Source organism: Cygnus olor, chromosome 5, assembly GCF_009769625.2.
Source record: "Cygnus olor isolate bCygOlo1 chromosome 5, bCygOlo1.pri.v2, whole genome shotgun sequence".
Taxonomy (NCBI): domain Eukaryota; kingdom Metazoa; phylum Chordata; class Aves; order Anseriformes; family Anatidae; genus Cygnus; species Cygnus olor.
Genome location: NC_049173.1, coordinates 55,941,306 through 55,956,208, shown reverse-complemented (window position 1 = coordinate 55,956,208; position 14,903 = coordinate 55,941,306). Strand labels below are relative to the sequence as shown.

At 38.3% G+C, this 14,903-nt stretch overlaps 1 protein-coding gene and 1 long non-coding RNA gene across 14 annotated transcripts in view; one reads left to right on the top strand and one right to left on the bottom strand.

Annotated features, from left to right (window-relative positions):
- The window catches only part of LOC121071320, a 375,849-nt gene that overhangs the window by 140,970 nt on the left and 219,976 nt on the right, over nucleotides 1-14,903 (top strand). The window lies entirely within an intron of this gene.
- The window catches only part of ANO5 (anoctamin 5), a 54,983-nt gene continuing 48,539 nt past the window's right edge, over nucleotides 8,460-14,903 (bottom strand). For all 12 annotated transcript variants that reach the window (XM_040559552.1, XM_040559553.1, XM_040559542.1 and 9 more), the window contains 3 exons: nucleotides 13,864-14,045; nucleotides 12,640-12,745; nucleotides 8,460-12,188 (listed from right to left, as the gene is read on the bottom strand). In XM_040559552.1, the coding sequence (XP_040415486.1) occupies nucleotides 11,967-12,188; nucleotides 12,640-12,745; nucleotides 13,864-14,045 (510 nt within the window). In that variant the 3' untranslated portion in view covers nucleotides 8,460-11,966. The remainder of the gene's footprint in view (nucleotides 12,189-12,639; nucleotides 12,746-13,863; nucleotides 14,046-14,903) is intronic.

Sequence of the window (14,903 nt, the reverse complement as noted above, 5' to 3'; positions counted from 1 at the left end):
CAGGAAATCTCTACAATGACACAAGTTCTGGAATTGCTTTCCCACACCACAGGCTGGTTATCAGCCTGAAAACATACTATGACTAGGTCTGTTGTGGGGGGCAAAGGGGGTGTCTGTTTCACATATATTTCCTCTTTTTCCAAAATGCTCTATGCCTCATTTTCCCATCTAGTCCCCATTTCCCTGTAGTAGGGTGATGAACAGTTTACAGACCCGGGGGTTCCCAGAATACGCATGAATGTTTGTTCAGCAGGAGGAGTGGGATGGCTGATGAGCAGGACAGCTGAATCACCTTCTTCTCCAAGTTTTTTATTAATTTAATCCTCGTTATTTTGCCAAAGACCAGAGGGACATGAATAGGAAAAGATCACTTTCAAAATTGAAATAATTATGAACACTTGATCACGTTGCTAAACATTTAGGCCCAATTCTGATATTCGTAAGAAATGCTTAAACAAAGTTTAACTTCATCAGTTTTCCTGCTATTCACTACTCCAAGAGGAATCAGGCTCAGAACTTCTTTGTTCCCTGTGCATCAGGAGGGAGGACTGAGTAAACTGAGCACGCACAACCTGAGTGTTGGGACTGGTGACTCAGTCTTGCAGAACAAGACAGAAGATTGAGAATCTCAAGAAGCAGAAAACTTTTTGCCTTTGACGATATCAAAAATAGTGAAAACTTCTGTTCTTATTATTTTAAAATACTCCCCAAAGCACACTTAATCATGCATATAGAAAATCTTGTGTGATTTAAAGCTTTTTTAGCTTAAAAACTGTCAACATAGAAGGTTTTTTTTGTTTGTTTTTTTTTGAAATATCCTTCCTATTTTAGAAAAATTGGGTTAATAATCTGGAAAGAAAGCCAAAGGAATCATTTCATTTGTCAAAAATGGGGGTTTCAAAATGTGCTAATTCATTTCACTGTCATTTTAAATAGTACATGTAATGTATGAAAACAGTAACAGAAAATAAATAAACAAATCTTGATGAAGAAATCAGTTGAGAGTCTTCAAAAGAAAACTGTGAAAGCATGATATTTTTCAAGGGTTTAATTTTTCTGCTAGCTCTGTTCATTGCCTATTTCACATTATTCAACATTAAAGAACATTCAGGGTTGGAGATGGACGGTTTTATCACCTGCAGTCATTTTGTATGATCCTTCGGATTGCCTGAATCAATAGACTTTAGAATATAAGCATTGGTGTCAGTATATGGTGTAATCCCATCTCGGAAAGGCAATCAGGTTTTGCCATTGATTTCAATGGCAGAAAAGTTCTTCTCTCTTCAGCTAATGCTGCAGGAGGATGGAGTTATAATGAATCTACGTATGTCCTCAGTATCTGGCTTTTCTGAATTGTGCTCTTCCAGAAAGAGGAGGCTACGCTGATGGCAACATGTTCTCCAAATTCCCCCCCAGCTAAGAAGCAGAAGGAAGGATTGAGGCAAGCATTTAGGCTGCACGCTGCCATCCCCGGAAAACATCCACCCCCTCAGTGAGTGCCACCATGCTCTCAAATGGAAGCACGTCTTTCTGCACAAGTGTTAAAGGAAATAAGGGAAGACAAAAACGATCAGAGTGGAGAACCGGAGCCTGGTGGGTTTTTCCTCTTAAGAAAAGGAAAGGAGGGCTCCGTTTGTCAGCGTACTGATGCTGCTGCAGTTAACAGTAGCAAATGCCAACAAAGAGCAGTAGGCAGTCAGAAACTGCGCAGGAAAGGAGGAGTGTGAGAGAGGAGAAGCTGGAAGCTGTGTAGATGGAGCAAATATTTCTGCTGTTCGGAGATGTCTGAGCGACTAGTGCACTGGTCGGCATGGCTAGCCGTTGTCCATATGGAGAGGCAAACCCTATGGAGATGAGTCCTGTGAACAGTATCCAAGGTGGCATCTGCATTTCAACAAAACCTGTCTCTTTTTCTGTCCAAATGCAGAGACATAAAGCATGCTGATTCCACTTTACCTGACAGAAGTCTGCTCTCTGCATTGCAGCTAGCATGAACATCCTATGGGTGGTCATATCTGTATTGCCAGTTTTGAGAAGAGACTTATGGTAGGACTGGCTTCATTTTTTTTTAGGTTTTTGACATTTCACTGGCAAATCACAATTTTCTGATTAAAATTAACATTAAAATTAGCATTAAAATTAACAGAAAAATTCCTATCTGCTTCTTTGGATTGGCCTTGCCTTTGGATTGGCCCTGCCACAGCAACTCTGGGACCATTTCAGCACTCTTTAAAAAGCAACAAAGAATGTGTTCTTTGAAGACATCGATCCTGTAGCATTTGCTTTTCCTGTGCTAAATAATGTCAACCCTTTTCCAGGATACAGGCTTAATTATAAGGCTTCTGAATGACTGAGAATTTTGTGCAGTTGTGCACAAATAACTGGCATTTATTTTTAATTAAGAAACTCACCACGATAGTTTTCTAGGAAGTTGCAATTGTTCCTTCCACAAATGAAACTGACAGTACCTAGCTCAGCATTTGCCCCATCCTCATCATACACACTAAGCTTTTTCACAAAAGTGCTTACTCCTGCGACTGTCCTTGTGCCCAGGAATGAGTTAGATCCCTGGAAACAAGGGATGCATGAGTAAATCACTGGTGGTGTGTGCAGGAGAAGGGGGGCTGCTCTGTGCACAGGGAGGTGTGGGGTTATGCTGGATGGACGTGTGAAGCAGAGTTTACCCTTGCACTGGAAGTGAAGCAAATGCTCCGAACGCTTTCTTTGCATTTAATTTCTTCCATCTGCAAAGGTAGAAGGAAGCCTGCTTTTCCCTCCTCCTCAGAATCAACCTCTTGGATGCCCCATTTCAGTTCCTGTCTTAACTGCTAATAAAATTGGCTCCTCTCTCCTAGGCAGGGGAGACTTGCTGACAGACTAGCACTTACATTTAAAGGCTTATACACATCTGAGTATTAACAAGTGTCCATGTTTCTTTACATGGCCTGGCTTCAAGCCTGTCTCTTGCCTCGGTTTTCTGTCTTCTCCAGTTCCTGAGCCATTACACCTCCATTTATTCACCCTCCCCCTTTTGAAAATAAGGTTGTTAATAAGGACTTCATAGTTCCTTGCTAAAATCAGTTCCCTGTAAAGTTCAGCAGATAACTTTAGCACTTGGAACTTACAGGAAAAAGTACAAAGCAGGTTTCTTTCTGTGTTGACCCTCTATGCGTGTCACCTCTTTGAACTCCAGTCACAGTAGTGACCCCATTAACTGTATCATTTTACCAGGGAGAGTACGTTCATTTGATGAAGAAGTTGAATGTTGTTCATTGATACATGGCAGCTTGGCACATTATGGCATCCTCTAATTAAAACGAGTCATCATGACAGGCTCGTTGTAGCCACAGAACAATTTGCTATTTTGACGAGTGCCCAACAACAATGTGATGAAAAAGCATTGAGCAGCTTATTGCTGAACCATGAAACACACAGGATCTCATTGTTCCCTCTCTCAGAGCAGGAGATTTTTCTATTTATAAATCTTTGTGAAAATCCCTTTATGATGGTATAACAGACTGTTCCATTAAAAAATGGAAGAAAAAAAAAAAAGAGTGCTGGAAGGTTTGCTTTTTCCTAAGAGAACACCCCAGACACACCCCACAGGATCATCTGTCATTGTTCCTTTGGCATGAACCTACACACACCAGCTTCAGTGGCATTGAAGTGGCAGGAAACATCATTAACAAAGGGTGCTTTGAGTTCTTGGCCAAGATACAAGGAATATTTCTTGCAATGTTCATGCAGTTTGGGATCTGGACACGTGCACCTCACACTCTGCAGCATCTTGGGAGGATGCTCTGGAGGCATACGAATTGCATTTCTATTTGGGAACCAGAAGCCCATGCAAGGAAGAATGTTAGCAGATGAATGGAAGTGTGACCTGGCACCTAGGATTCAGTGTCTGCTAGTACTGCCACTTCTGAGGAAGCCAAAAAAGCTGTCATGATACAGAAGCAATGCTATGTGAAAGGGGAAAAAGCAGGGAATCCTTCCTGATTGTAATATACTCATAGCTTGCTTACAGCAGCACGATGTCTAGACACCTTGCAGCACAGAAATGCTGGTACTGCTAGCGGTCGCAAAAATAACAATTGCCATCATATATATGGTGAGCTGTATTTTTGTAAACCTCTTGGCCCACCTACTGCAGCAACTTTTTTAAATCTGGATTTCATAGTGAAATTTTGAATTCTTGGCCACATTGGAGAATGGTAGCAAAATTTTCATCAGTATAGATGGACCCAGGATTTTAGCTGAAGAATAATATAGAGACTACAACCAAAAAACAGGCTCAACCATACCATGATTGTTTGCTGTCACTCTGCTAATATGATAATGTCAACAGAAATGTTTATTCGAGAGAACCCAAGAGCAAGAACATCTGTTGTGATGAGGCTCTAGCAAGGCAGAGAATCCAGCCTTCAGTTTCTCATACTAAAATGTTCTCTTTGGAGTATTTCTATTCCTCCTCTGGAAACATTAAAAGAGCCACCTAGCATGCAGCCCATGCTTCTTGAACATAGGCCTCCTGTTACATTGCTGCAAGAACTATTTGAGACAAATTAGTAAAAGCCATCAGCACAAGAGATGCATGTGGCCAGGGGCAATCTGATATAGAACTTTTCCACTGTCACTTTTCATTGCTGCAGACGGTATGGTCCAGATACCTAGCCACATCAAGCATTTCAAATGCACTCTGGAATAGAAAGAACACGGTGGCAGTGTTTAAAAGGCTCATTTATGTAATGTCTCTTGACTAGAGAAGTAGTTCTGCTGTCCCGTACATCATTCAGGGTGAAAATACACTGCTGAATTCCCTTTCTGTCTGGCTGTAAAATGGCGGGCCACTGGGAACACCAGGTGCTTGCATTTCTTTGTTGTAGCAAACAGTGCTCCTGCTGCAATGCCTACAGACAGTTATGGTGTGTGCCTGGAAGGAATACCTGGAACAGAGCAGGGACATTTGGAAATCACAACAAGATAATACTGTGCTTTTTTTTTTCCCTCTTCCTTTTGTCTGTCCATCCATCACACTGAGGCTGTGTAAATGAGCTCTGGGAGAAGGAAAGCTCTGGTGAGGAGCGATGCTTCAGCGTTACAATCAGCTGAGCGACCCACAGTGGTGCTTCACCGAGGCTGCTTCAGATGTGCACCATGTGAAGAGCACCAGAAGGCAGAGGTTTGCTTATGGTGTGTGGAGGGAGTTCCCGCCTTGTGGGAAGCGAGGGCTCACAGCACACTGTTGGAGCATGGGCTGTGTAGGCATTAGGGTATACACAGCTCAATACAGACAGCTGAAAAAACTGTACACTGTGATAACTCTCATAGACTTCATCCATTCTTACAGTAGCACATACGTAAGTAGAAACAGGTCTTGTATGTATTTGCAGCTCAATTTGTAATCATGGGACTTGTAGATCTAATTAATTCTTTAGCTGCTCTGCTTCCATAGCAAACCAGCTTTATTGCTTGACTGTCCCACCTTTTGTTGTTTGGCCTTTGAACACAGCAATTTAAACATGGCTGGCTAAAGGTGTCATTCAGAGGAGTTTATATTTCAAGTAACTCCATGGTCTTTTACAGCAATTGCCCTGTCTTTGGGCTGCACACATCTATATCAGAGCCTGATACCAAGAGAACAATGATCATCCTGAAAAGAGCCATCATGCAGACAAACATTACCATTTAAAAGCAAGAGCACCTGTGCTTTTAGTTTAATACCTTCATTACTGCCTACATCTTCAGATTAAATTACATAATATATTAAAAAGCCACCTGAGTTTAAATCTCTCTTTATTTCTCCTTAGGCTAGATAGATATGTAACATTTGACCACAGAATTACTGAGGTTTCTATTCATTTCTGGCAGCAACCATTCAGCTAATGCACAGGATTGCTAAGTAATAGCTGTGGGCCTTTGGACCATCAAATGAGAAAGCTCAGTCAGGCAGCAGTTCGAATACAAACGTGTTTCTGACTAGTTAACAGTATTGCTGAGGAGTTAAGGAAGAGTCATACACTTACTAAATGTTTTAGGTTGACTCATTTCTGACTGAGAAAGCATAGTCACTGGTTGCTGCAGGGGAATGTGCATATGTGCCTTCCAAAAATTGATATGGCTGCTGAATTTCACATCCTACTCAGCTCCCAGCAGATTTCTCAGTACACATGCTTATGTAAAAAAAAAAAAAAAACCTTCCTGAGCTGCATCTGAATGATGTAAGTGTTGGGTAGGGACAAGTAATTATTTAAAACCAGAACAAGATTTAATTTAGCTCTTTCTTTTTAAGGACACCAAGACTATGCTGCAGAATTGTGACGACCCTGAGTAGGCAGGAGGACAGACAAGAAACAGTAGCCGTGACTGAATGACGTTACATTACAAAGTTATTTCCAGAATATTTGAATCATTGATACAGTAATGGTCATTTTTTCTCCCTTCACTGCCTCCCCTCTGTATAGGGAAGGAAGCATTTTGATGTGTTAGTCCTTTGTTTGGGCTGCATTAGCCCTCTTAATCCCATCTCTTTGCTATACCAGAGGTCTGGGACCACCCCCCCCCCGACCCAGCTTCATGTAGTAGCCTGTTACTCTAACAGTAGCCTGTTACTCTAGCTTTAGTTACATCTGGGACTTGCAGGAGTTGCCAGTGGTAGAGTTGTGCTGACCTGAAGGTATTTTCACTGTCACTACCAGAAATGTAGGTTTTCTTTAATTTTTGAACAATTTGAGGAATGTTAGACAAGACATTTTAATTGTTGCAGAGCCCGTGCTTCTGAAACAAACATGAAATGTGCAGATTTCAAATTCTGGGATACCATTTCTTCCAAGGCTTGCTTTTTGTTTTTCTAATAATCTACTGGTGAATGGGGTTACTTATATAGTCCTACAAAAACAGAAATATGCAGTGTACAAGATAGACAGAAATGCACGTGTTCAAAACCTTTCTTCCATTTCAGTACTCTCTACCATTTTGCATAGCACAAATAGGAGCTTATTTTTAGAAAGACCCTTTAATATGTGTAGCTGACAATACTGAGCAAATTAAATGCCACCAACCACCAAACACTGCCGTTCATTTATAGTACAAAAGAAATGAAGTTAAGACTTCATAAGGGTAACTACAATTTTTGATCATGAGGACAAACAGGTATGTTCCAGGATTTGTGGATATCTGACAAATTATCATGCCATTCTTATAAAATACAATTGCTTTTGGATGAAAATCATAGCCTCAATTAAATGTCCTTACCCATTTGCCACAGGTTTCAGTGTGGGCAATGAGCCCGCCTCCGAGAGCAAATCTTGAATTTGCCTGAAAGCTTTTAACATTTCTATAAAGCACGAATATCCCCTATGTCCTGCAGAGCAACAGCACCTCCCTTTGTCTTTTTTTTTTTCCTAATCAGTTTTCTTTTCCCATCTTTCTTAATTATTCCTATTGATACCTAATTAAGTAACCTATCACACCTCAGTAACAAACAATGGTGATAGCATAATACATAATTACACCTTGCCTACTTTTTTTTTTTTTTTTTTTTTTTAGTGCAGATTAAACTGTTTTGTTCATCTCACGCATTTCTTTCATGTGATTGTCTTAAATTATTTTTTTAAAGTTCAAAAGAAAGCAACTTACTATGTCTGGAAGGTGGTGGTGTTGCCAGAGTTTTGATACATGGTTAACAAGTTCCGGTGCTAACTAGTGATGGCAAGTGATTCATTGTGATTTAACCCCAAGTCCCACACCAGTGCCACAATTAAGTTTTAAAAAGAAGGTAAACCATGTAGAGGTATCTATGAACATTAAGACTTGACCAATACCTTGAAAAAATCTTGAGCTTTATTGTACTCTCCAGTATACATCCTCCAAGCTATCCAAGCACACGTGAACCACTCACGCTGCGTGTGAAAAATGTGTGCGTGACTGAGAGCTTGAGAAGCCACCTCACGTCCTGACATCAGGAAAATAAAAACTGTATCCAAAGAATGAAGGAAAAAGTAGCCTGGATGAAAAATGAGTGTAGGTTACCATGCTGTTTGTACCATATCTTGAGGAAGATGCAAGTACTCCATCTTGTTCACTGAATTGTGGCCTTCTAACATAAGGAATTCAGGAAGCTACAATCACTCATGAGGTAGCTATCATATACACATGCTATCTCAGCTGACGTGCATTTCTTACAATATATGCAGAACTTAGTACATATTTCCCTCAGTAACTAGTTTCTTAACAAAACATTCAGTTGGAAGATGATAACCAGATGTAGGCTTTCTTACCATTTTTTTTTTTTTTTTTTTTACTCAGACCACTGCAGGAAACCTGTACACAGCATCCAAATATCCTGCAATGAGTTGAACAAATCTTTATGAATACTCTTCTCCATGAGGCTCTCAGGGCATTTAACTTGCTGAATTCTTGATTTTTTTTTAAAAAAAAAAACAAGTTGACAGCATATTAAAAATAAACACTGCTTTATTCGCAAGGTTTAAATCTTATTAAATGTACATATATAAGTTAGCTGAATGCAATGTTTAAAAAATTACCCCAACATTAGTGTATCATATATCAGCAACATACTTCGACAGAAATGCCACTCTGATTACATGACGGTACAAGTCAAAACAAGCAGTACACACAGAACAGTACTGAAGTCCATGTATTTTCACTCTTTCCATTGCCTCAACCTGATAGTCTTACATAAAAAAGTAAAAACATAACAAAATCTTCTAGAAATAAACAGTATAGTGTTTTGTAGTAGCACTCATTTTGCAGTCATTTGCTTAGATCATACTACACAATCTAATGTATAAATACTAAATTTCAACTGGAAGAAAAAATTCCCTGATTGTATTACACTTGAAAGACCAATTTTATTTTCTAGCTAACTCTAATGAAGCAATCTACTGTAGTTTTAACTACAGTAGTTCCAACACAGAAGTAGCTTTGCTTTGGTTAAAGGACACTTTTAGATACATATTTTAAACACATCAAAACCAAATATTCTAACAGTAAGAACAAGCACAGCCCCAAACTGCCCAGACCATTTTTTCTTATTTTGTCACTTTTCAAGAACATTTCAGGAAATATGTATGCATGGACCATTATAATCCTAATCGTGCTAATAATCTTTTGTCAAAATACTGCTTAATGACAAGTAAAGGCAAATGATGACATAAATAGGTGTTAGATTTTCTGACATTATCTCTTAATATGACAACACATTTTCTCTTTAACAGTTTCTGTTATACCGACAAATAACGTTACGGAGTGTCATGATATATTTTTAGATACATATATTTTAAATAAGTAGATCCCAGATATTTTTTTACTTCTTATTGCATGATACAACATACGCAGAACATGTTTCAATAGCATCAAATAGGAAGTGATGTCAAAAAACAAAATTGAAAGAAGCAAGAAGTGGGGGCCCAAACATGAAATCAAATTCAAGGTCTGCACATGGGGCTTCTGCATCTCTCTGCTATATGTATCCCAAACTACGCTGCTTCCTTGTTTTCCTCCATCTTGCTTTTAAATAGCAAGAATCATTCACAATGCAGCTATTTTGCTGACAACTTTTCAAGTGTAGTACATGAGGACACTTTATTACAGGATCTGAAGAAACTCATGTTCCATATGCAGGAATAGTGCATCTAATGCTAATTGTTTCAGATCTGCTTTCAGCTTCAATCAGATCTGTACATTTTGCATAGAACTATCATTTTGCATCTCATCACCTATTTGAAACAATTGTTTGCATTGCTAACAGTAAAAAAAAAAAGACTAAATTAAGCAGTTTAGTTAACTGTATAGATGTAAGAAGCAGGAAAGTGCTAACATTATATAAATCCACGTGTCACATACGTAATTATGGTGAATGATACTCTTCTTTGGCTTACACATTAAGCAGCAGAGATAGCTTATTTAAACATGCATTCCTGCAGTATATCCATTTCTTCAAATGTATATGAATATTCAAGAACATGGTCAGTTCATCATAAACATGAATTGCCAATATGTGTGATTTATCAAGCAAACTTACAGAACAAAGCTGAATAACTTACAGAAAAGTAGAGAAATGTACATCTGCTTCAACTCCTTGACTGGCAGCCAAACCAGGTGATGTTTGTTCGAGGTAGGCACTTCAATGTTAGAACTTTTGCTAGTTATAACAGTTCCACTGAAGACACTAATTTAAAACTCTCTTAAAACATTAAGATTACTAGCCAAAATATTTCAAGACACAGGCTAGGTCTCCTAAAATGAAATATGGGAACCGTAGGTTGTGGATCTAGTAAACAGTACATAATTTAGCTGATATCAAATACAAATCTATCTGATTTTTTTTTCTTGTACACTTGCAAGGAAGTATAACTTTCAAAGTGCAAATATTAACATCTTTGATCTCTCTAGCTAGTGTATTTCAGCATGAGAGAGCTCAACAGTCTGGTGCTAGTTTATCTAAGCAGTCTAGGTATGAACTGTTTCCTGTGAACGGTCTGCGTGGCACTAACACACAGAAGCGTGCCAAGGCAGGCATTGTTTGGCTAACGCTATAGTTACGTGTGCAGGTTCACAGTATCATGATGCCTGCAAGCACACTTAGGAAATGCACATTTCCACATAGTGATCATCTTCACATCTTTTGCCAAATGCAAATAAACAAGGCACTAAGCGTGGAGGCGTTGATATGTTTTAAATATACAGCAAAATCATCAAAATGCATAACTGCTTAAAAGTATAAACCGAGGGCACATTCATATACGGGTTGTAGCTACTTTGCACAAGTATTTATCTATTTATAACCTTAATAACTTTGTAGAAAAATCCCATGACAAAACAGAAAACAATTCCTTCCTGAAGATTAAAAAGAAAGATTCCTATGTATAAGGACAGGAACAATGTAAACAAAGTACATGGCATTCTTAAAATCTTTTGAATATGAATCCTAACCTCTGAACAATCATGTAGCTTGATCAGCTAGTGCGGCAGTCCAGCCCCCAGTCCACTGCACTCTGAAGTCATACTCTGTGGCATGGATCAAGCACAGACGTATCGTTTTAAAACCACACCTTTTGTTAACATTCACAAAAATGGGAAGAATGTATACAAAGGAGCAGTTTTGGCCAACACTTATGCCAAGCAAATTCTTCCAATGGCAATTTTTGAGATGGAGAAATAAGTTAGCCGCATTTCTCCAAATTGTACACATCTTTTAGAAAACACTTTAAATAGAGGGTTCCACAAAATCTGCATTTAAAGAGCAAACTCTTTGGCAGATGTTATCTTAATTAATATAAATTATGGCTTTTTTTTTCCTTCACTAATAGATATTAACTGAATTCTGTGCCCTAAAATAATTCCAAGTGGAATTAAGCCAGTATATCTTAAAAACAACAATAACAAAAATCCTTCTAAAAAGCATACAGAAGTTCAAAGCCAGGAACAAATGTTTTGTAAGACCTAGTTGATACAAAAAAGCCCCAAACCCCAACCCAAACCTTTTATCAGGACTTATCAACTGTCTGATTTTAAATGATCATGTCACGAAGTCATCCTTCTCAGCCTTTTCCACAGCAGGAATCCTCTATGATATCCTGTTCATTCAGCTGGGATACAGCCTCAAAGTTTGCATTTAGCAGTACAGGAAGGGCTTGGTGGTAATGACCGTATGATATCCTGTGAGCCCTTTTAGCGTAACACTCCCTGTATTGGGAACCTAGATTCTAGGATTACATGATTATTTGAAGTGATGGGTAAATAGAGAACAGTGCCCAAGTCTTACAGTTAAATAGATTTACTAAACCTAGGATGCTCAGTACAACTTTTAAAGAAAAGTCTAAAATCTTTGGACTGAAAGCAAAGGGTTGAACCTGTCCTATAGCTTTCAAGTTGATGCATACTGAGCAAATCACAGATAAAGAAGCTAAAATGAGCTAAATCCCAAACAGTTGTATTTTCAACTACATTGCTCTGGATAACTCCATTTTCCCTTCTGTAGCAATGAACTCTTTTTCTGTGGCTCGTTTATCACCTTGACACAGTCTCTCCTTCAGTTTTTCAAGCTCATACTCATGTAGGATTTTCTGTGTTAAATACTTTTCACGTTTTATTTTGGCTTTCACATCTGCAGGGACATCAGGAATCATCCATGCTACAAAGAATTTGACGATGAATACAACATGCTGCAAAAAATAATATTGTGTATATGAGATGTGCACAAAGATTAAAACATTTCCTGGTATACAGAAAATTTACTTCCAAACCATTTATGAATTAGCAAAGCCAACAGCAAAGTGTCAGGTTCTGAATTCCTAGCATCACTTTCTAATACCCATGTGTGCTTCTTTAGCTGTTTTTTATCCTACATAAATCACCACAAAACGCTTTTAGGATTTTCAATACAGATCAAATCTAGTAGTGTCCTTATCAGTTGTTTTTACTGCTCTTACTCTGAGGTTGACTTACTGATGTCAAAAGCCCTACTTAGACTATTCATTTAAGACGGGTATTTGGGATTACTTAAGGAAGAAACTCTTTTGTACTCTCAGCAATTCTGTTTTCTGTAACATTAGTAGCTACCTAGCAAATGTATAAAGGTATTAATTTCAGAAAGGAGTAACATAGGTAACATACCTCCATAATAATTATAAAGGCCAGTTTTGCAGCAAGAATGTGCCAAAACTGCATAGTGTGTAAATATCTCCTCTCGTGGTCTGGAGGATATCGATAGTCTCTGTACCTGTTGAATAGAAAGGCATGCGAAGGTGAAATGTCATTCAGTCTGAGACAGACTACAAGCTCAGTGACACTTACAGGCAAATACAGCTGTCTCTTAAGGAACCTTTTCATCTTGTTTTTAAATGGTCTGTTTCCTTCTGCAGAAAAAGGTTGCCTCTCCATTTGTTTCTATCTTATGTTTGCTTAAACATCCACACTCACAGCAACAGAATATAGATGAGTATGTGTGAAATTTTTATACATAGCTTACTCTTTTTTTCAAGCAATAATCAAATAATGCAGGAGTGATGAGATTTATCACACAATAATTAACAAATATTAAATAAATCCAACAGATGTTGACAGATTACATACTGAAATAATGCGGGGCTTAATGGAAGCACTGTCTGGAATTTGTGTTCTAACACTGCTCACATGTATAAGTAGGATAAAAACTCCCATGTCTTTAAAACTAAAGCATCATAAAGCTGTAGCAACAACTTGATTTTTTTTTTCTTCACCAAATCAAATCAAAATGCTTCTCTTTTACCATGGACTTCTCTGAAATTCTTTCCCAGTTCTTCCAGAAGCTTCTGATAATTTTTGTGGTAAGAAAGGACTGTTTTCTCTTTTTATTTTTTTTAAATGAAAGTAGGATGGACCACAATTCCAGAGATATTTAGTATGGCAACAATTGACTTCAAAGACCGCATCTCATTTTCAGCTTTGGAGTCTGAACTGCCCCTTAATGATGCTTCCTTGGCCACTGAGGCACTGCAGCCTAAATACCTTGAAAATTCAGTTTGGTGTTGCAATCTTAGGGACATCAATCTCCTCCATCACTCAAAAAAATAACAAACAAAAAAAATACCAATAGCTTAATTGACTAAAAAAACACAAAAGCAAACCACATTAGCCATAAGAGTCTCTTAAAAAAAAATTCTTTTTAATTATGGGCATGATCTCTTACCATCTCAAACACTGCCTTTTTAATAGCTTAAATGCTATGCCTTACATTTCAGAATGATGAAAAGACATGATTTAATTTCTAGTAAACTAATTAGATCTGCAGTAACTTTTTTTTTTTTTACTGTACTCTAAATAAAGGCACAAAATATTTATCATTATAACAACACCAACCTGCATATGACAAAATTTTCTGGGTTCGTTTTAGGCTTATTTCTCTCAGGAAAATCAGAGATTAGAAACACTGACAAACTATTGTTTATGTATCCGGACATCGGTGAGTCATCACTTTCAGAATAAGCGTAGTAGTAAACTAAACGAGGAATCATGTCTGATGTGAATGCAACAATAAAAGCCTGAAAAAGAATTTGACAAGAAATTAAGCAAGTTCTACACAAAAATTGTGAGCAGATTCATAAAGGCTTTTTGGTACCGGCTGTGGCATAAACCAGGATCCACTGAGCAAGGGTGACACTAAGAGGCACCAAATCCCAAATATCTTTTTCTCTAGAAGAGTATTCTGACTTCAAAGTCATTCTTCCCTTTCCTCTCATTTACTAAGTTATCAACTGTTTTATGCAATGCAGGACACATTCCTGTACTTTCTCAGCCCTAAACCGAATCATCTTCTGTCAGCATTTACCACACTCCTTGGTGAAAAAAGAGATGCAGGCTAGAATTCTTCCAAGAACAGACGAACTTGAATTAAGTGTGTGAATCAGCCAAGTTATTTTATGAAAAAAGGGGAGCCATTTTCTCCAGCTGTATTGAAAGAGTTAACAATGACTACTGGCACGTTTTGCCTGGAAGCATGAGATATTTGAAATGCTCAGGTACCATGCTACTTGGGGGTTGGAGTTGGATGATCCTTAAGATCCCTTCCAACCCGAGCGATTCTGATTCTATACTTCGGCAATAGCTGCAGGTGGTTTTGTTGCCTAAGACATTTGCAGATCTGATACTGCTGAATACACTACATTAAAAAGAAGCAACTCTTTTGCCCAGTGGTCTGCTTTACATTACATTCAAGATGAAATACTGAAATACCATTTTGTTTCCAGTGTGTAAGAAGTACCCTAAACCACCACCCCTATAGGGGCATCCAAAAGCAGCTGAACTAGCAGCATTCCCACGGAACAGGCCTTACAATGATGAGAGAGAAATGTCATCTGGTAAGCAGACCTAATCCACCTCTCTTGTCCCTTATGGTCCCC